This window comes from Entelurus aequoreus, linkage group LG10 (genome assembly GCF_033978785.1).
Source record: "Entelurus aequoreus isolate RoL-2023_Sb linkage group LG10, RoL_Eaeq_v1.1, whole genome shotgun sequence".
NCBI lineage: Eukaryota > Metazoa > Chordata > Actinopteri > Syngnathiformes > Syngnathidae > Entelurus > Entelurus aequoreus.
Window position 1 is genome coordinate 39,795,851 of NC_084740.1, and position 23,895 is coordinate 39,819,745.

The following is a 23,895-nucleotide window of genomic DNA, read 5'->3' on the forward strand; positions in this document are numbered from 1 at the left end:
TGCTTGCCTTTACCACATGCCTTTGGTAAGCGTCGGAGTGAGAAGAGGTTTTAAATTAATTACCGCCCCTGCCCCAATTCAAAGAAATACGGTATGTTAAATGAAGAGTTTCTGTCTCTGATAGTTGATATAATAATGTAAGTGCATCATAAAGCTTACATGAACTCCATGGTGTTCAGGGATGAATAGTCTCTCCTATTGCTATTGTACCATTTTTTCAGCTATAGTTACATTAATCATTAGTAATGCAGCAGCCTAGTTTTGAATGGCAGGGTCCCTGCTATCACATGTTGATAAAAATATAACATTTACATAATAAAAATCAACTACAGGCTCCCCAAATGCTGTAATAAATTAAGCATGATGAGTTGACTTGAAACTGTTTAATGTTGCACTTTTTATATGTATAAGAAAAGTTTTGTCATTGTATTTAATCTGAGCAGCAACTTGAGGCAGTTTAATGTTGATTAACGTGGGCAGAATGATTATAGTGTTCCCAATGTTAAAAGGATAAAGCCATTGTTTACAAATTTGGTAAATAAATAACCAAAACATTTATATTTTGTTGTTTTCTTACTGTACCGAAAATTAACCGAACCGTGACCTCTAAACCGAGGTACGTACCGAACCGAAATTTTCGTGTACCGTTACACCCCCACCTATATCTCATAATTGAGTATTATCATCTTGAAAAATGGGGAGGTTATTGATATCGCAGCGTGTATTGGATCTCCTTGATTAGCGTGTGCCTAATAAAGTGGCCAGGTTCTTACCAGACACTTTGTTGTTCTTGTTCGTCTGTTTTGCTCTCACTTTCTGGTCGGTCTCACTTTCCTTCTTGGTGTGCGATTGCCACCTTTCAACGATGTTGGTCATATCAGGCAAAATCTAGAACAAAAAGGAAGAGGTTCTCAAAGTGAAATGCTTTTAAATTTGAGGTGTGTTGTTGGTGCAAACCTTGCTGAGCATCTCTCGGTACTGCTGGAGCAGCTCGCCCATTATTTCAGGTGTGTACACGTCAGAACGGTACTCCAGAAGGAACGCCGCGTTCGTGTCCGCCTTTTTCAAGATGAAGCTGATGGTGGAGAAGGTGGTGAGCTGCGCGGCGGTGTTGGCTAACTGCGGAGAGGACGCGAGAGGGTGGTTGGTCGCTCGTCTGTGTTGTTGAGCGTGCATGTTACCTACACTCATGCCCTGCTTGAAGAAGGCCTTGGTGCAGACCGGAGGAAGCGAGATGGCCAGGATCATGGACAGCAGGCGAGGAATAGGAATGAGCTCGTTGGCTTGGAACACGATGCCGATCCCTGGCTGGGCCTCGTAGATCTGACGGGGATGTAAAGGACGTTAGTCGCAACTCTTGTGTACGTTCACATGGCATTTCATTAGGCACACCTACACGACCAAAGATTCTGTCAGGATTATTTTACCTCATACACTTTCCCTTCATTTTTTTTTCACAATCTGTACTTAAATTATTGAATAGGTCAATATCAATAAAAATGCAACATAACCTAAAGTTTTGTTTTGATAATTATTTTCCATAGTTATTAATTTAAATACTTACTTCTGCATTTACTTTCTCTTTAGATATTCATCTCTATTTCTTCCTTCATCGTTGTCACTTGTTTTATTATTTAATTCCTGTGGTTTCTTCTCCCTTATATTATTTTGCATATTAATTTGTTTTTTTTCCTGCATAAAATATAATGTAACTAATACCCAACTATGTAAATTGAAAAAGTCAACATCAAATTATCTTTTCTCATATTAATCTAAGAATTTAAAAAATTGTCCCATTCATTTTAAAAAGGAATTTAGTATTTTATCTTTAGATAATAATCCCTATTCCCTTAAAAGTTTTTTTAATAATCAGTAAATGTGTTGATTTGAAAAAAAAAAGTATCTATTGTTGTAACCTACAATATTTATGTGTTTTCATTTATTTTTTTAACATTTCTTTACGCTTTTCACACCTGAGTGTTTGCTGAACACCATAAATATATCAAACATTTTTAATTGGCTTTTTACTGATATCCAAAATGCTGATATTGCCCAACATTTATTTTACAATACCGTTACAGTATTTATTTCGGACATGTTTGAAAAAAAAAAAAAAGCAACAAAAAACTTGTATATACATACATACATACAGGTATATGTGTATACATACTGTACATATATGTATAAACATACATACACATATGTATATACATATATGTATATACATACATATATATATATATATATACTCTATATATACGTATGTATGTATGTATGTATATATATATATACATATATATGTATGTATATACACACACGCATGTATGTATATACATATATACACACACACACATATACATATATATATATATATATATATATATATATATATATATATATATATATGATATATATACATATATATATATATATATAATATACATACGTATCTATATGTATATATATTATATATATATATATACACGTATATATATCATAGGGTGAGAAGCTCTGTCATCCGGGAGGAGCTCAAAGTAAAGCCACTGCTCCTCCACATCGAGAGGAGCCAGATGAGGTGGTTCGGGCATCTGGTCAGGATGCCACCCGAACGCCTCCCTAGGGAGGTGTTTAGGGCACGTCCGACCGGTAAGAGGCCACGGGGAAGACCCAGGACACGTTGGGAAGACTATGTCTCCCGGCTGGCCTGGGAACGCCTCGGGATCCCCCGGGAAGAGCTGGATGAAGTGGCTGGGGAGAGGGAAGTCTGGGCTTCCCTGCTTAGGCTGCTGCCCCCGCGACCCGACCTCGGATAAGCGGAGGAAGATGGATGGATGGATACGTATATATATATATAATATATATACGTATATATATATATATATATACATATACATACATACATACATGCGTGTGTATATATGCATACATATATATATATATACATATACATACATACATACATGCGTGTGTATATATGCATGTATATATATATATATACATATATATATATATATATATGTATGCATATATACACACGCATGTATGTATGTATGTATATGTATATATATATATATATATATATATATATATATATATATATATATATATATATATATATATATATGTATTTTATATATATATATACACTACTGTTCAAAAGTTTGGGGACACATTGAAATGTCCTTATTTTTGAAGGAAAAGCACTGTACTTTTCAATGAAGATAACTTTAAACTAGTCTTAACTTTAAAGAAATACACTCTATACATTGCTAATGTGGTAAATGACTATTCTGTCGTTGTGGCTTGTACAGCCCTTTGAGACACTTGTGATTTAGGGCTATATAAATAAACATTGATTGATTGATTGATTCTAGCTGCAAATGTCTGGTTTTTGGTGCAATATCTACATAGGTGTATAGAGGCCCATTTGCAGCAACTATCACTCCAGTGTTCTAATGGTACAATGTGTTTGCTCATTGGCTCATTGATGATTAGAAAACCCTTGTGCAATCATGTTCACACATCTGAAAACAGTTTAGCTCGTTACAGAAGCTACAAAACTGATCTTCTTTTGAGCAGATTGAGTTTCTGGAGCATCACATTTGTGGGGTCAATTAAACGCTCAAAATGGCCAGAAGAAGAGAACTTTCATCTGAAACTCGACAGTCTATTCTTGTTCTTAGAAATGAAGGCTATTCCACAAAATTGTTTGGGTGACCCCAAACTTTTGAACGGTAGTGTATATAATATATATATATATATATATATATATATATATATATATATATATATATATATATATATATATATATATATATATATATATATATATATATATATATATATATATATATATATATATATATATATATATATATATATATATGTTAGGGCTGCGAATCTTTGGGTGTCCCACGATTCGATCCAATATCGATTCTTGGGGTCACGATTCGATTCAAAATCGATTTTTTTCGATTCAACGCGATTCTCGATTCAAAAACGATATTTTCCAGATTCAAAAGGATTCTCTATTCATTCAATACATAGGATTTCAGCAGGATCTACCCCAGTCTGCTGACATGCAAGCAGAGTAGTAGATTTTTGTAAAAAGCTTTTATAATTGTAAAGGACAATGTTTTATCAACTGATTGCAGTAATGTAAATTTGTTTTAACTACTAAATGAACCAAAAATATGACTTATTTTATCTTTGTAAAAATATTGGACACAGTGTGTTGTCAAGCTTATGACTTGTTATGTATGTTTGATATACAGTGCTGTATATAGCACTTTATATTGTGTTAAAAATGTACAAACCTTCACTAAAACATGGACTTTTGTCGAAACTGGAACCAATTATTCATGTTTACATTGTTTCTTATGGAGAAAGTCGCTTCACTATACAAACTTTTTGATTTACGAACCCTGTTCAAGAGCCAATTAAGTTTGTAAATCCTGGTTCCACAGCAATTACACTTTTGTCACAACAAAATAGTCATCAAAAATAGTCAAGTAAAAACATCAACAACAAATAGTCTTTTAACACATTTATAAGTAAGAATGTATATAATAATGTTGATAATTGTTTAATAATTTCTCTGTGGCACAAACATTTGTATAGTACAAAATATGAAACTATATACTAATACAATCATTACAATTACTAATGACTTGAGATTTCTATTTTTTTCAACACCTTTATTTTTCTTTCACACAGGAAATGAACTAAATGTAAACATGTCAAAGTTATGGTGTAAGAATTATCAATATTAGGCATGGAGAAGGGATGAAATATAGGAACTATATGTTTGAAACAAATAAATGATATCATTCTAAACTGTTTATTTAGCATTTGTATTTATTTATTTTTCTCTCATTATTGGACATCCCAAATAGTTTTCTTATTCTTGTTATTATCGAGTCATGCCTTTATGTTTTTACTTGTATCCGAGTGACAGTGTGGGTGCTCCAGGGAGTTGGCGAGCGTACCTTCTTGAGCAGCCCGACAGTGTCCTGCCAAGCACTGTTGGGCCGAGGCGTGTACCAGTGCCGCGTCTCCTTGAAGTATCTCGTCACCACGTCTGGACTCGCTCTCAATGTCTGGGCCGCCAGCTGGGCCACCAGCTCGTCCTCGGTCGCCTGTTTCAGGCCCACCAGGAACTGCAGCAGGATGATGTTTCCAGCTCTGTGGAGAGTGAGGAGCGTGCAGACAACTTAGGGGAAGAGGAGTGAAACGTGTATTCTCCAAACGTTTTCCACTGAGGGCCGCACACCGAAAAATTAAAGCATGCAGGGGCCATTTTGATATTTTTAATTATTTTTTTTACCATTACTGCTCCCTTCAATTTTAGTCCCAGGGACCCAAAAGGGTCTCCGTAATTAAAAAGTGTTAAAAATAAGTAATATATTATTATTTGTATTATTATTATTATTCAACACTTAGAGTAAATGTCTAGATGAACTTCAGATCTAACAGTCGATATGAAATGAAAAATTAGTTTTTTATGTTTTATGCCTTTATGTCAAAGACAACCCTTTTTTGACGGCAAAAACCCAAAATATGCAATATTTTCCCCCCAAGTTTTGTCCCAAAATGGTCTCAGTCATAAACATGTTTAAGGGAAGTCATATTTCTTTTTATTATTATTATTCAACACTTAAAGTAAATGTCTAGATGAACTTCAGATCTAACAGTCGATATAAAGAAAACATTTTTTTTTTATGTTTTATGCCATTTTTGTCAAAGACCACCTTGTCGTTTATGGCAAAAACACAAAATATGCATTATTTCCCCCCAAAGTTTTGTCGCGGGGACCCAAAAACCCTTTTGGGGTATATTGTACGTATTACATATTGTTATGAAGGTGTATGTTACTACATTATATATATACTTGCCGTGTGTATATTGTACATATTACATATTGCTATGAAGGTGTATGTTACTACATTATATATATACTTGCCGTGTGTATATTGTACATATTACATATTTTTATGAAGGTGTATGTTACTACATTATATATATATACTTGCAGTGTGTAGATTGTACATATTACATACCAGAGGTGGGACCAAGTCATTGCTTTGCAAGTCACAAGTAAGTCTCAAGTCTTTGCCCTCAAGTCTCGAGTCAAGTCCCGAGTCAAGATAGGCAAGTCCCGAGTCAAGTCCAAAGTCAAGACTGGAAAGTCTCAAGTCAAGTCACAAGTCCTGCATTTTGAGTTTCGAGTCCTTTCAAGTCCCTTTAACCACAGACTAATATTTTTACACAGATTGTGTATGCTTTTAAACCGCTGTATTTATTTATTAAAACAAGTGCATTTGAAATAGCAGGAAAAAAAATAGTACTGACATTGCAATTCATAATAGCACTATTAACCAGTCATTTTAATAGTTTAAACAATTTTAAACATTTAACTCATTCCTTTACAGAATAAACACATTTGCAAAAACAAGTGCAACTGTACTTATTTGTACAAAAGTGTTAACATTGTATTTCCATGGCATATTGCATTGTAACTAGTTCCACAGCAGTTTCTATTCTGTTCTTACCTTATCTCATTGATCTCATCTCATACTGTATGTGTGTTTATGTGTGTGTACACATGAAAAACATAACAAATACATGAACATAACAATGAACAGAGTTGTACTTTTTAGATGTCAGGGCCCTATGCAATATGTACACATATTCTTAATACATTTTAACTGACCTTTATTTGACTATGTTTGTCTTTTTGTAGGTGGCTAAAATACGTGGTGCTGCTGACCGCCGTCTAACGTTATGTTACTGTGTGTGATACATTGACTAACGTAACGTTAAGTATAGGTACCTCATGCAACCCTGCTTAAAAAAATCACTTGACAAAAAGTATGAATAAGGTAGCAAACTGCAGTGGACGCAACATATTGCCGTGTTTGAAATTATGTTATAACCATAGACATCTTATAAGTAGACGCAGTATTGGTTGCTGTGACGCGAGCAAATTGCATCTTGAAGTGGTGATGAGGAGCCGGCAAGCAGCCTAAACTGACAGTTGACAAGTAGAAAACAAAGATGCCGGGCGGGTGTTCAGCGTTTTCCTACTCAAATGAGCGGACTGTTGAAAATAGGAATCGGGGGATTACTTTTTACAAGTAAGATTTAACATTAATGTACTATTGGTTGTATTTTATGAAAATAACATTACCACAGAGTTGAGAAAGAGCAAAGATCTTCAATATTTGTATGTGAAAATCACAAATAAATCTTCTGGGGGAGGATGACGCCCCTACAGGGGTTTGGTTTACAAACTTTCAGCCCCACCTAAAACAAAATTCACCAGCCGCCACTGATTATGATGCATTCTCATTTTAGGCAAAATATAAGACAATACTTTCTTAACAGTATAATTGTAACCAGGAATAAGTCTTCAAGTAACGATATTCAAATACTAACGTTGTTGGGTAAGACAGCATTTGGTTTTATTCTGAATCCAGTGAAACAGATTGGTGGTTTTAGACTTTCAGGTGTTTATATATGTTTAAGTATTTGGCAGACGCTTTTATCCAAAGCGACATACATAAAAAAATACATATAAAACAATCACTGTAAACATGATCATTTAAGGGAAGAATGTAATACAAAATATCAATACAAAGTGTCAAGACAGAATAAACTCTCTGCTGCTGCAGCAACAGAGATACGGTCTATAAGATATATAGATATTTAATGTATTCATACATTGTTTATGTAGGATATACGCATGTATATATAACCTAATTATATTGTTTCTTCAACTTAAAAATAGCTGACCGTTTTTTTCCCCCTTCTCTGGGATTATATTCCCAGTTTTGATCTCGGACGTCTGGTCACTTATAGCATATAAGAATATTATATTACTGTTAAGCAAACTATGAATAATAAAACATGTGTCCGTTATCATAGCTACACGTATGACAAAAAAGCGCGTGAAAATGAGTGGTATTCAGTGAGGTAAAATGAATTAAATGCGCTGACAGTTCATTGCCTCTGCCAAATGAATTGCACTGAGTGGAGCGGATCACCACTCCAAGATGGCGGCCCCGCGTCTCGTCTGCGCCAGTAAGCAGTAGCGCTCGATGCTGCGTCTACTTATAAGATGTCTATGGTTATGACGTTAGCAGTGAGTTTACAGCCTCACTGATTTAACTACAAAGCAAATAAAAGTCATGTTACTTAGCCAATAAACATTATCTTACATTCAAAACTTACCCTTCTTTGTGCATCTTGTTGAAGTTGTTGCGTCTCCGTCTGTAATATTCGAACTGCGTGATTTGCATACGGCAATTCGTTTTTTGTTGACCAAGTCGTAGTTTTTATACCCGAACGAAACCAACTTTGGTATAAATCTTTCTCACTGCCGCATTGTTTGACAACTCTTGTTCATTGGTTGTCCTGCAATTTGATTGGCTGAATGCTGTGTGATGAAAACAATGTAGATCTAATTTGATTGGCTGTTGTACCGAGAGCACACACGCTGACACGCAGCACACACACTGATAGACATGTACAAAATGAAAGCTACGGAGCGCTCCCAAATAACTTTTTAAGCTTTAGGTTTTGGGGAAAGTAGCAAGTCATGTCAAGTCAAAAGGCTCAAGTCCAAGTGAAGTCACAAGTCATTGATGTTAAAGTCTAAGTCGAGTTGCAAGTCTCTTTAAATTTTGTCAAGTCGAGTCTAAAGTCATTAAATTCATGACTCGAGTCTGACTCGAGTCCAAGTCATGTGACTCGAGTCCACACCTCTGTTACATACAGTTATGAAGGTGTCTGTTACTACATTATATATATACACTACCGTTCAAAAGTTTGGTATAACCCAAACAATTTTGTGGAATAGCCTTCATTTCTAAGAACAAGAATAGACTGCCGAGTTTCAGATGAAAGTTCTCTTTTTCTGGCCATTTTGAGCGTTTCATTGACCCCACAAATGTGATGCTCCAGAAACTCAATCTGCTCAAAGGAAGGTCAGTTTTGTAGCTTCTGTAACGAGCTAAACTGTTTTCAGATGTGTGAACATGATTGCACAAGGGTTTTCTAATCATCAATTAGCCTTCTGAGCCAATGAGCAAACACACTGTACCATTAGAACACTGGAGTGATAGTTGCTGGAAATGGGCCTCTATACACCTATGTAGATATTGCACCAAAAACCAGACATTTGCAGCTAGAATAGTCATTTACCACATTAGCAATGTATAGAGTGTATTTCTTTAAAGTTAAGACTAGTTTAAAGTCATCTTCATTGAAAAGTACAGTGCTTTTCCTTCAAAAATAAGAACATTTCAATGTGACCCCAAACTTTTGAACGGTAGTGTACTTGCCGTGTGTATATTGTACATTTTACATATTGTTATGAAGGTGTCTGTTACTACATTATATATATACTTACAGTGTGTATATAAAACGTTGGAGGGTTTTGAAGTTGTTTTAGAGGCTACAATGGTAACTCCTGTTAGCCACATCTTCCAAGCGTTTTTTATCATCTTTAAAATCCCCCCCAAAAAAGACGTATGTTCTTGTCTCTCATAATGATTGTGAACGATAGGCAAAAAAAAGAAGAAAAAAGCGCAGTTCCCCCTTAAAAATTGCAGAAAATTACCCATGTTAAGTATTAGTTTCACTAAAACAACTTGACACATACAGTATGTTTGGGTTTGACTTTGTCTAAGTTCACTTTTATATACAACGTATTCAACGGGATGGAAGTTTTGGTCCAACAATACTTGCCTACCGGCCGTGCCAAAGCTGGCATCATGAAAGGGGATCCCGTGCTTCCTGGAGCAGCACAGGTCCAGAAGAAAACTGTGAACGAGCTTCCTCACCACGGTTATCCCAGTCGGATCGGAGTCCTGCTCCATGTTTCCACATCACATCATTTACAACAACTCAAGCAAAGTCAAGAGCGCTTATTGAACCGTGACAGAAACTCACCCCCTCATCACCCGCGGTGGCGTCCACAATCCCGTTCCATTTGTACAGCGAAGCAATGTGGGATATGGTGGCGGCTGTGAAGAGGCGCACTTTTTGCGTCTTGCTAATGGCCTTGTCGAAGAGGACCTGCAGCGAGGACAGAGCATGTTAAACAAAATCGATGAAGCCATCAGGACTGAGCAAAACCAGCTGAGCGTGCACTTACTTTGGTCTTCAGCGTGGACAAAATGAGATTGACTATGGACATCCTGTCCTCCTTCAGCCCTGTGCTCAGGATGGTCGGCAGGAACTCTGTCGCAACAAATCAACATGATAAAAAAAAGAAGCTTCTTCTGACAATAGAGTTGATTGTCTTACAGAATATGAATACAAAAGTATGGTTTACATACACTTTTAAAGAACATAATGTCATGGCTGTCTTGAGTTGTAAATTTGTGTTTCATCTAGGGCTGCAACTAACGATTAATTTGATAATCGATTAATCTGTCGATTATTGCTTTGATTAATCGATTAATAATCGGATAGAAGAGACAAACTACATTTCTATCCTATCCAGTATTTTATTGGACAAAAAACAGCATACTGGCACCATACTTATTTTGATTATTGTTTCTCAGCTGTTTGTAAATGTTGCAGTTTATAAATAAAGGTTTATTTTTAAAAAAATATAGCTTTTAGCTTCTCTTCCTTCGTTAACCGTTTTTTAATTAACTTTTTAATGTCATCTACTTACTTTTTACCTACTTTTATCTTTCATCTAATTTTTCCTATATTTCCTAATTTTTCCTATATATATTTTGAAAAAATAAATAAATAATAAAAAAAGCCTCTGCGCATGCATCCAACAAATCGATGACTAAATTAATCGGCAACTGTTTTTATAATCTATTTTAATCGATTAGTTGTTGCAGCCCTAGTTTCATCTGACATCACATGGACTAAGATAAGACTTTCTGGAGGAAAGTTCTGAAATTGAGCTGTTTGGCCACAATACCCAGCAATATGTTTGGAGGAGAATAGATGAGGCCTTTAATCCTAGGAACACCATTCCTACCATCATCCTAGGAACACCATTCCTACCATCAAGCATGGTGGTGGTATTATTATGCTCTGGGCCTGTTTTGCTGCCAATGGAACTGGTGCTTTACGAGAGTAAATGGGATAATGAAAAAAGAGGATTACCTCCAAATTATTCAAGACAAGCTAAAACCATCAGCCCGGAGGTTGGGTCTTAGGCGCAGTTGGGTGTTCCAACAGGACAATGACCCCAAACACACGTCAAAAGTGGTAAAGGAATGGCTAAATCAGGCTAGGATGAAGGTTTTAAAATGGCCTTCCCAAAGTCCTGACTTAAACGTGTGGACAATGCTGAAGAAACAAGTCCATGTCAGAAAACCAACATATTTAGCTGAACTGCACCAATTTTGTCAAGAGGAGTGGTCAAACATTCAAGCAGAAGCTTGTGGATGGCTACCAAAAGTGCCTTATTGCAGTGAAACTTGCCAAGGGACATGTAAGCAAATATTAACATTGCTGTATGTATAATTTTGACCCAGCAGATTTGCTCACATTTTTAGTAGACCCATAATAAATTCATAAACGAACCAAACTTCATGAATGTTTTTTGTGACCAACAAGTATGTGCTCCAATCACTCTATCACAAAAAAATAAGAGTTGTAGAAATTATTGGAAACTCAAGACAGCCATGACATTATGTTCTTTCTAAACTTTTGACCACGACCGTACATCCACCAGTATGATAGGAAATATTTCCACAGATATTAATGTGATGGCTTTTAAAATGTTATTGGATCCCAGTGAGTCACCAGAGTAAGATTATTTTAATAAAATACTGTACATGGTAAATCGGCATTCTTCTCCTGCTGGCCGAAATGCTCAAATGAACAGGCTCCACCCCACAACCACGCCTACTCTATTGCGATTGGTCAAGAGTCAAAGGGATGTAATCGTATGAGCAGGGTTTGCCTTACATGTAATGATCGTGGCGCAACGCCACGGCAAAATAAAAGCCACCACACCTTAAAAGTGTGTTATTTTACATGAAAACAAACTGACTAAGAATTACATTGTGTGAGTGGATATACTATATTATATATACTGTAAATTCCGGACTATAAGCCGCAACTTTTATTCCTTACACTTTGAACCCTGCGGCTTATAAAACGGTGTGGCTAATTTGTGGATTTTTCTCCAATAACAGCCAATAAAAATAGTTTTAAAATTAAAAAAAAAAAAGCAAATACACATAAAACGTGTTTTGTTTGTGCTATGCTTCCATCGTATGGACGAATTTGCTCACTGCAGGTGTCCTTCTATTTACGGGTAGTGCTTTGTTTTGGGCTTTTTCAAGCCGAGTGCCGTGTTCGGCTTCTAACCGTGCATAGCGTCTACTTGTATGGTTTCTTCATTTCTCACTCCAAGCAACATTTTAAGTTTTACAATATCACTAAAACAAAACTGTCCCATGTGTGATGTCTGTAGTCGTGTTTTCATGCAGATTTGTATGTGCTATCTTAATGTAATAATGCTTGCGTCGTTATCTAACACGTTTACAAGTGTCTTCAGTGTTTCCCACACATTCATTTATTTGTGGCGGCCCGCCACGAAATAATTAAGGCTGCCACAAAAAAAATTGTTGTTTTTTAAAAAAAAAAAAAGTTTTGTCCTGTCCAACTTCTCAGGCAAATCATATAGTTGATGTAGATCCCCTTATAGGCTGTTCAGATTTACTTTACAAAAGAGAAGAGTAGGATCAAGATTTTTGGAACTCTTTGTTCAGTGGATCAGATGTTTGATGAAGCTCTGTGTCTATCTACCACCACTAGGGATGATGTTTGATAAGAAATTATCGAGTTCGAGTCTATTATCGAATCCTCTTATCGAACCGATTCCTTATCGATTCTCTTATCGAGTCCAGATAGGTTGTTGTATATGGAAAAAAATACACAATATTTGGTTTAACAAAAGCTCACTTTTATTATATAAGAAAACAATTTAATCTAAAAAATAAATAAATATTGACTGTTGCCCCCCTAAAAAAAAAAAAAAAAATATTGACTGTTGTTACCCAAAGTATATTAAGTGGGATTTTTCAGAAAAACAAATATATAAGGTAACACAAAAACAACCTGTCTCTGTGATCACTATAGGTGTATAAATAATACTAGTGTTAAATAAAATCAACACATATACAGTGTGATTTTGTTTTGTTTACAAGGAAAGAAAAACAAAAGTTGAAAAAGGGAGATCATGTCATATATGTATGTGCTGCGGTTGCTATAAGAACGTTGCGACAGCTGCCGTAAAGGAGGTGCGTTGCTATGTTTCCGGTTGGTCGTAAAAGTGTTCGTCATGTGTTTGTAGTCTAATCAAATCTCCCAGTAAAGTTATTCATTGGATTATACCTTTTGTTTTGAACTTTATTACACATTGGAGCGCTTTTTCCCGTCCATTTTTTTCCTGCTTTCGCTATCTGCGCTTAATGACCGAGCTACGTGACTGATTTCTTGTGATGTCACACGGAGCATTTCTGGTCGGGACGGGATTCGTTCCGAGGGGTTCGAATATAGAACCAACTCTTTTTCTTTACTATAGTGGTCTCGATAACTGGTATCGGTTTTTAAAAAGGGATTCGAGTCCGAGGACTCGGTTCTTTTCTTATCGAACAACCGGGAAAACCGGTTTCGAGTATCATCCCTAACCACCACTACTGTTTTCTGTTTATTTGTTACTGACTGTGGCAGGACACCTCTGCCTCTGTTTCACTTTATGTTGCTGGTAAATAATATGGTTGTAGTAGTAGGCTAAAGTTAAATTATTTAGTATGCACTAATTAAAGGGGCAGAGCTTTAAGAGACATTTTAGCTTTTATATTTTTATAAGATATATTTTTTGTAAGAACCACAATTAATAAATATATTTCAGTGAATAACTTATTGTTCAAATCTGTATATAAATATGTACATAAAGTGTTGTAATTATATTGTAAAATGGATGGATGGATGGATGGATGGATGGACCTTTAAAACAAAACTGTTATTATTAATTACCGTAGTAAGTATACATTTTTTGAGCCTTTTTAGAGAAAATCATATCATTGTAGTAAATTATGCAAATTACTCGATGTCATGGTGACCACACCCATAGCCACACCCCCACCGCCACAGGTATCTTGGCAGTTTATGGGAAACACTGGTCTTTGTTAGTATTATTAACTTACAATGGAATATTATTTAAGTTTCACAAATTCCTCTGTAAATTTACCAAAACGGATTGGAGAACTAGCTTCCGCAGCTAGTGGGTCCATGACGACGACTTCTGATTTGTTTGGTCAGCCGTTTTACTGCCATGTGACCAGTAGATGGCAGTCTCACACAAGAGATACGAGTGGACTGCAAGATGACGCCAGTAAACAACACCAAAACGTTAAATGTTCCATTGGGAATATAGAACTTTACACACGGCGCTCAAAAATCAGTCAAAATGTTTTCGTAGGACTTTGGTAAGCTAAGAAGCCGCACAGCTTGATGGATTGTCGGCACTTTACGGCTACCATAGCCAGACGTATTGTGTTCTATTATTATGGTGTGTGTGTATAAGGAACCCAAAATGGCACCTAATAGCAGACATATTATCCAGCATTTTGTTTCGCAAAAATATGCAAAATCAACTTTTCTTACCTTCCGGTACCTGCTAACATGTATTTGAGATCTGCATAAATCCTGAAAATGTGCGCGCATCCGCCATTGTGTCCGTGCTGACACCATAGTCAATAAGCTTCTTCCTTTTCCTCTACCTTCTTGTTGTGGGACATTCATCCTCTGCTGTTGCCATTTCTAATATAAAATAGCGTAAAGCTCTAACTTATATCTGTCAGTAGACTTGCTATGGAAGCGCTAAAAACTACCGGTGTAGTGAGTTTACATAATTCACACACGGAACTTTATTTATTAGAGAGTTCCGGTCGGACGGTTTTTCATGGGACACATGAAACGGATGAGGAGATGCTGCTCCCTTATTGAGTTAAGTAAAGTCTGAATGTCATTAAAACAGTTAGCTCCATCTTTTGACACCTCGACTCCCGTCCTTGAACGCTACACCGCTACAACAAAGATGACGGGGGGAAGACGCTGTCGAAATGCAGCCACGTAAATAAGACCGGCCACAAAACGGCGCATTCTGAAGCGACGGTCAGAAAGCGACTTTAAGATGGTCTGTAAAACATAATCCATGCAACATTTTGACCAAAGAACCACCATTACATGTTATGTAGACCACAAGGATGTGTTTTACATTTAGACAAAAATCTTAATATGACCCCTTTAATGCGCCTTATAATCCGGAGCGCCTTTTGTATGAAAATAGACCTAAACAGACCCGCTCATCGGCAGTGCGCCTTATAATCCGGTGCTGGAAAATAGGGTAAGTGTGAAAAGTTGACAATGCAGCAAGCACCCATGTTACCTTTGATCTCTATTATACGTCCAATGGTTGCACTGTCTCCTGACACCAAGAAGGCCAGCACAAACTGGATGAAGGCCATGCGGACGTCAGGTTTTCCCTGAAAAGGTGTGATGATATTCAGTCAAAGGGAAAAAAAGAGACGGTTGTATTAAAGCTGTGGTCCCCCCCTCTCTCTTCCTTTTTTTCTCTTTCTATCCCCTCCTGCTCCGGCCCGACTGCATCAAATGATAATATAAATACATTTAATAAAGTCAAATACAAATAAGGCAACAAGAGAAGTATCCTACACTTCTCTTTTGTAAAGTACCGTATTTTCCGCACCATAAGCCGCACCTAAAAACCACAAATTTTCTCAAAAGCTGACAGTGCGGCTAATAACCCGGTGCGCCTTATATATGGATTAATATTAATATTTATTTTCATAAAGTTTAGGTCTCGCAACTACGGTAAACAGCCGCCATCTTTTTTCCCCGTAGAAGAGGAAGCGCTTCTTCTTCTACGGTAAGCAACCGCCCCCATAGAAGAGGAAGCGCTTCTTCTTCTACTGTAAGCAACCGCCAAGGTGAGCACCCGCCCCCGTAGAAGAACAAGCGCGCGGATATTACCTTTCATTTCATTTGTGTGTTTCTGTAAAGACCACAAAATGGCTCCTACTAAGAGACACGCGTACAAGGTTCCACTGACTTTTGATATTCCTGTGAACCGCACTGTGGATACAACGGGAGCACGTACGGTGAATATTCGCACCACAGGGGAATGAGAAGTCGTCCTACTGTGGTTCTAGCTTGCCATGCTAACGGCCAGAAACGTCCACCCATGGTGATATTCAAAAGGAAGACCTTGCCAAAAGAGAACTTTCCAGCCGGCGTCATCATAAAAGCTAACTTGAAGGGATGGATGGATGAAGAAAAGATGAGCGAGTGGTTGATAGACGTTTACGCGAAGAGACCGGGTGACTTTTTTCACACAGCGCCGTTCCTGTTGATCTACGACTGCATGCGTGTCCACATCACAGATGGTGTCAAAAAACAAGTGAAGCACACCGAAGAAGAAGAATTCGAGGGATTTATGGATGAGTAATAACTTCAGAAAGTGAGCTTTAAATGTTTATTTTGTGTGTCGTGTGACATTAACGTTCGAGCAACGTTGAGTTATTGATGTTGCTATTGCTCTGCACTATTTTGAGTGTTACTATTTTTGTGATTGCACATTTGCACATTACATTTTGGGAGTGAACAGAGTTGTTAGAACGCTGGTTTGTAATATATTATTAAAGTTTGACTGACCTATCTGACTGTTTTTTTGACATTACCTTTAGCGCAGCGTAGGTGCGGCTAATAACACGGGGCGGCTAATAGGTAAACAAAGTTTTGAAATATGCCATTCATTGAATGTGCGGCTTATAACACGGGGCGGCTTATGGTGCGGAAAATACGGTAAATCTGAACAGCCGATATGGGCATCTACATCAACTATACTATTTGCCTGAGAAGCTTGACAGGACAAAAAAAAAAGATTTGGGGTTGCTCTACTTTCTATTATTAGATTAACATTCTGGGATTTTTGTAAATGTAATGTAGTAAAAGTAATGACCGAAAGAATAAGATCGCGGATACAAGCGGCCGAAATGAGTTTCCTCAGAAGGGTGGCTGGCATCTCCCTTAGAGATAGGGTGAGAAGTGCAGTCACCCGAGAGAGACTCGGAGTAGAGCCGCTGCTCCTTCGCTTGGAAAGGAGCCAGCTTAGGTGGTTCGGGCATCTCGTGCGGATGCCTCACGAGCGTCTCCCTAGGGAGGTCCTCGTTGCACGTCCCACTGGGAGGAGGCCCCCCGGCAGGCCAAGGACCAGATGGGGGGATTACATCTCCTCTCTGGCCTGGGAACGCTTCGGGATTCCCCAGGAGGAAGTCGCAAATGTTGCTCTGGAGAGGGAAGTCTGGGGGTCTTTGCTGGAGCTGCTGTCCCCGCGACCCGATTCCGGATAAGCGGTTGAAGATGGATGGATGGATGGATTTTTGTAAATAATATTTTTTAAATAAATTGAAAAAATTATATATTTTTAAGGCCAACACTGTGCATTTAAGTCATATGTCAGCAGCCAAGTGGAGCTTTTGTAACCTGTTTTGATAAAATAAAAGAATCGTGTTGAATCGAGAATCGATTCTGAATTGAATCGTCACCCCAAGAATCGGAATCGAATTGTGAGGTGCTCAAAGATTCCCACTTCTAAAAAATACATTCCCTAATTAAATTACCCCACTTAAATAAAGATGAAATACATATATGTACATATATTACATGTAAACTAGGAAGTAAATGCACTGTAGACATCAACAGGAAGTAGGTCTGTGCTAAGCAAGAGGACCACAATTGCAATAAAGTGACTTTTTCGTCTTTACCTTGCGATCTTTCCACTTGACGAGATCAGTGAGCGTTTTATTGATGTAAACGTAACTTAGGACCTCTCTGGCAGCTTCGGGCCCCTGAGATATGGACGCAGACAGCAGGTTGAGGCTCAGGCGCACCAATCTGTAGGAAAAAAACGTTTCAAAGTATGAGATAAGTGCCTCCGCCAAGTATCCTCCAATTAGACTCGCCTGTGATTCCGTGATTGAAAACACCCTTGAATCATCCTCATGTGGCTGGAAACTGTTTTTTTCACGATTGCGTTGCCGACCATGCGGAAGTGGGACAAATCACTGGCTGTCCTCAGGAGAATCACCTCCAAACTCTCGAAGATCAGCAACATCTGCACACATTTGAAGCTCAGATTAGCTAGAGCCTGACCCACTTTAAGAAACCAAACACATTTCATGAGACCGCGGCCTCACCTCACTCTCTATTTGTTTGTCTCCTTCCAGCAGTTGGAATATCTCCGCACACTCCATGGAGATTTTCACGTAACCTTCCACCACATCGTACAGCTGGGGGGATGGCAGCTTCCTGGCGATGTCTATGAAGGTTTCAAGTCCTGCAAGGCGATTAAAAAATTGACCATAGGGAGAAAGTCTCAGTGAATAAACGACACAAATTTCACGAGCGATCCATTTGTCTTAGGTACGTGACAATCGCTCGCTGACCTATTTATTTTTCTTGCACCGCTAAGACCAAGCGGTTTGCGACGTGCATCATTATTTTCTGTTATTTTTGGACTAGCTGAAGAGCAGAGGTTGTTGACGTACTTCACATTTCCCACAAGTGTCTCAACTTGGACATTTCTGGCTCTGATTTCTAGAAGTGCAAAAAATCAACACGCAACATTTTACATCTCAAGATCTGTCCCGAATGTAAGTTTTAATATGTTTACTTATAGCACTTGAAAGTGTGACGTGGAAACGCAATGCATCGTGGGTCTTACTACATCGGTAGGGATGTAACGGTAAACGGTAGGGCTGGGCGATATGGACGAAAAATTATATCTTGATATATTTTTACTTAAACTCGATATCAGAAATACTTTAATTCGATATATATCTTGATATATTTTCCGGTGGAAGTATACATGAAAAGATATTCATTTTTGAGCGAGATTCAGTGAAATTGAAGTGAATGACAACTGTACTGTAAACAATCAGTGGTACTTTTATCAACCCAGTTAGTCAAATAATATTATCAAATAATATATATCTACCGTATTTTTCGGACTATAAGTCACAGTTTTTCTCATAGTTTGGCCGGGGGTGCGACTTATACTCAGGAGCGACTTATGTGTGAAATTATTAACACATTAGCGTAAAATATCAAGTAATATTATTTAGTTCATTCACGTAAGAGACTAGTCGTATAAGATTTCATGGGATTTAGCGATTAGGAGTGACAGATTGTTTGGTAAACGTATAGCATGTTCTATATATTATAGTTATTTGAATGACTCTTACCATAATATGTTACGTTAACATACCAGGCACCTTCTCAGTTGGTTATTTATGCCTCATATAACGTACACTTATTCAGCCTGTTGTTCACTATTCTTTATTTATTTTTAAATTGCCTTTCAAATGTCTATTCTTGGTGTTGGCTTTTATCACATAAATTTCCCCAAAAAATGCGACTTATACTCCAGTGCGACTTATATACGTTTTTTTCCTTCTTTATTATGCATTTTCCGCCGGTGCGATTTATACTCCGGAGCGACTTATACTCCGAAAAATACGGTATATATACAGTATATATCTATATCTATATTAGGGCTGCAACTAACGATTAATTTGATAATCGATTAATCTGTCGATTATTACTTCGATTAATTGATTAATAATCGGATAAAAAAGACAAACTACATTTCCATCCTTTCCAGTATTTTATTGAAAAAAAACAGCATACTGGCACCATACTTATTGTGATTATTGTTTCTAAACTGTTTGTACATGTTGCAGTTTATAAATAAAGGTTTATTAAAAAAAATAAAATAATGAAAAATATTTTTTTTTTAAATGTGCCTCTGCGCATGCGCATAGCATAGATCCAACGAATCGATGACTAAATTAATCGCCAACTATTTTTATAACCGATTTTAATCGATTTAATCGATTAGTTGTTGCAGCCCTAATCTATATATATATATATATATATATATACACTACCGTTCAAAAGTTTGGGGTCACATTGAAATGTCCTTATTTTTGAAGGAAAAGCACTGTACTTTTCAATGAAGATAACTTTAAACTAGTCTTAACTTTAAAGAAATACACTCTATACATTGCTAATGTGGTAACTGACTATTCTAGCTGCAAATGTCTGGTTTTTGGTGCAATATATATACATAGGTGTATAGAGGCCCATTTCCAGCAACTATCACTCCAGTGTTCTAATGGTACAATGTGTTTGCTCATTGGCTCAGAAGGCTAATTGATGATTAGAAAACCCTTGTGCAATCATGTTCACACATCTGAAAACAGTTTAGCTCGTTACAGAAGCTACAAAACTGACCTTCCTTTGAGCAGATTGAGTTTCTGGAGCATCACATTTGTGGGGTCAATTAAACGCTCAAAATGGCCAGAAAAAGAGAACTTTCATCTGAAACTCGACAGTCTATTCTTGTTCTTAGAAATGAAGGCTATTCCACAAAATTGTTTGGGTGACCCCAAACTTTTGAACAGTAGTGTATATATACGTGTATATATATATATATATATATATATATATATATATATATACACACAGTATATATATATATATATATATATATATATATATATATATATATATGAACAGTAGTGTATATATACGTGTATATATATATATACACACAGTATATATATATATATATATATGAACAGTAGTGTATATATACGTGTATATATATATATATATATACACACAGTATATATATATATATATATATACTGTGTGTATATATATATATACACGTATATATACACTACTGTTCATATATATATATATATATATATATATATATATATATATATATATATATATATATATATATATATATATATATATATATATATATATATATATATATACACACAGTACCGTAATTTCTGGACTATAAGCCGCACCTGACTATAAGCCGCACCAGCTAAATTTAGGGGAAAATACAGATTGCTCCATATATAAGCCGCACCCGACTATAAGCCGCAGGGTTTTGATGTGTAATTAGCGTAGTATATAGGGGTTCCTGCTACCACGGAGGGGATTGTCGGGACAGAAATGACTGTTTGGGAACGCGAAGCGTCCCATTTATTAACTATAAATCTTTCAATCATTCAATCAAACTTTCACATCTTTGACATGGCGAACAGCATTCGTGCAGAGTACAAATAATACAACGGTGCAAAGTAATACAAAGTGCTCGCCTGTACGTTATCAAAATAACCAGCCTACCGGTATATGAAAAGTCAAGTCTTTAATCATTGTGTCATCGTCTTCCTCCTGTGTACTAAAACCACCGAAATCCTCTTCGTCGGTGTCGGAGAAGAACAGGCCGTATATAAGCCGCACCCTTGTATAAGCCGCAGGGACCAGAACGAGGGGAAAAAGTAGCGGCTTATAGTCCGGAAATTACGGTATATATATATATATATACTGTGTGTATATATATATATACACTACTGTTCATATATATATATATATATATATATATATATATATATATATATATATATATATATATATATATATATATATATATATATATATATATATATATATATATATATATATATATATATATCCTGCTTTGAAAGAAAATAATGTTTGCCTTGGTGTCCTTCTAATTTGCCTTGGTGCCCTAAAATATGAGCCCTCCTTTAAGGCAACACTTGCCTTGACCTTAAAAAGTTGAAATTTGAGGCCTGTGAAGTAATCCATTTGCTTTTGAATTCATGCATTTGTGACAAATAATAATGGAGCGATAATGTTATGAAGTTCATTTTCCAAAATATAGGTCACACATGTCTCTATTGTCTTATGAGATAATTAAAGACACAAAAAATGTGTAGCTCCCTTAATATTTAGCCCTGGGGTGCTCATTACGTCGATCGCGAGCTACCGGTCGATCGCCAGCCAGGCATTAAAAAAATAGTCCTAAAAATGAGCGATCATAAATCTTCACTATGACGTCACTTTCGTCACTTGATTGACATTCACGGCACCCGAGGGTCTTGGGAGATGACGCTGGCTGCTGCCAGCTCATTATTAAGAAAAAATTACCAACAGGAAGGCGAGAAACACTTTTTATTTCAACAGACTCTGGCTTTCATGTGGTATTGGACAGAAAGGAGGACTATTTTTCTCCTCCATTTGAAAATGTGGACGTTATCAGCACTACTGTCTGATTCCTATCAATGCAAGTCATCAGAATCAGGTAATGCACCAACTTATATTCTTGTCTTCATGAAAGAAATGAATCTATATGTGTTAAACATGCTTGTATTATCATTAAACACCTTTAACTTACTAACAATATTAACTATGTGTGTTAAACATGCTTGTATTATCTTTAAACACATTTAACTTGTTAATGTAATGATAAATGGGTTATACTTGTATAGCGCTTTTCTACCTTCAAGGTACTCAAAGCGCTTTGACAGTATTTCCACACTCACCCATTCACACACATTCACACACTGATGGCGGGAGCTGCCATGCAAGGCGCTAATCAGCAGCCATCAGGAGCAAGGGTGAAGTGTCTTGCCCAAGGACACAATGGACGTGACTAGGATGGTAGAAGGTGGGGATTGAACCCCAGTAACCAGCAACCGTCCGATTGCTGGCACAGCCACTCTACCAACTTCGCCACGCCGTCCCATAATATTAACTATGTGTTAAACATGCTTGTATTATCTTTAAACACCTTTAACTTGTTAACAATATTAACTATATGTGTTAAACATGCTTGCATTATCTTTAAACACCTTCAACTTGTTAACAATATTAACTATATGTGTTAAACAGGCTTGCATTATCTTTAAACACCTTTAACTTGTTAACAATATTAACTATATGTGTTAAACATGCTTGTATTATCTTTAAACACCTTTAACTTGTTAACAATATTAACTATATGTGTTAAACATGCATGTATTATCTTTAAACACCTTTAACTTGTTAACAATATTAACTATATGTGTTAAACATTCTTGTGTTATCTTTAAAAACCTTTAACTTGTTAACAATATTAACTATATGTGTTAAACATGCTTGTATTATCTTTAAACACCTTTAACTTGTTAACAATATTAACTATATGGGTTAAACATGCTTGCATTATCTTTAAACACCTTTAACTTGTTAACAATATTAACTATATGTGTTAAACATGCTTGTATTATCTTTAAACACCTTTAACTTGTTAACAATATTAACTATATGTGTTAAACATGCTTGCATTATCTTTAAACACATTTAACTTGTTAACAATATTAACTATACGTGTTAAACATGCTTGTATTATCTTTAAACACCTTTAACTTGTTAACAATATTAACTATATGTGTTAAACATAGGGATGATACTCGAAACCGGTTTTCCCGGTTGTTTGATAAGAAAAGAACCGACTCCTCGGACTCGAATCCCTTTTTGAGAACCGGTACCCGTTATTGAGACCACTATAGTAAAGGAAAAGAGTTGATTCTTTATTCGAATCCCGTCCCGACCAGAAATGCTCCGTGGGACATCACAAGAAATGACGTCATGTAGCTCAGTCATTAGGCGCAGATAGCGAAAGCAGGAAAACAATGGACGGGAAAAGGCGCTCCAAGGTGTAATAAAGTTCAAAACAAAAGCTATAATCCATCGAATAACTTTACTGAGAGATTTTAGCAGAGTAAAACACATGACGAACACTTTTACGACCAACCGGAAACATAGCAACCAGGCTAGCATAACTAGCCTGGTTGACATAACTGTTTGTTATGATGCTTTGACATTTTTGCACTTTATTTCTTTATTGAAAGAACATTCTATGAAGAGCAAAGTTATTTGCAAATTTCG

General features: G+C 36.6%; 1 protein-coding gene across 2 annotated transcripts in view; it reads right to left on the minus strand.

Moving 5' to 3' along the window:
• urb1 (URB1 ribosome biogenesis homolog) overlaps positions 1–23,895 on the minus strand; it is an 86,242-nt gene that overhangs the window by 60,650 nt on the left and 1,697 nt on the right. For both annotated transcript variants that reach the window (XM_062060851.1, XM_062060850.1), the window contains exons 2-12: positions 18,270–18,409; positions 18,036–18,187; positions 17,838–17,967; positions 15,440–15,536; positions 10,160–10,245; positions 9,955–10,080; positions 9,751–9,872; positions 4,989–5,184; positions 1,186–1,323; positions 958–1,119; positions 774–888 (exon numbers count right to left, since the gene is read on the minus strand). In XM_062060851.1, the coding sequence (XP_061916835.1) occupies positions 774–888; positions 958–1,119; positions 1,186–1,323; positions 4,989–5,184; positions 9,751–9,872; positions 9,955–10,080; positions 10,160–10,245; positions 15,440–15,536; positions 17,838–17,967; positions 18,036–18,187; positions 18,270–18,409 (1,464 nt within the window). The remainder of the gene's footprint in view (positions 1–773; positions 889–957; positions 1,120–1,185; positions 1,324–4,988; positions 5,185–9,750; positions 9,873–9,954; positions 10,081–10,159; positions 10,246–15,439; positions 15,537–17,837; positions 17,968–18,035; positions 18,188–18,269; positions 18,410–23,895) is intronic.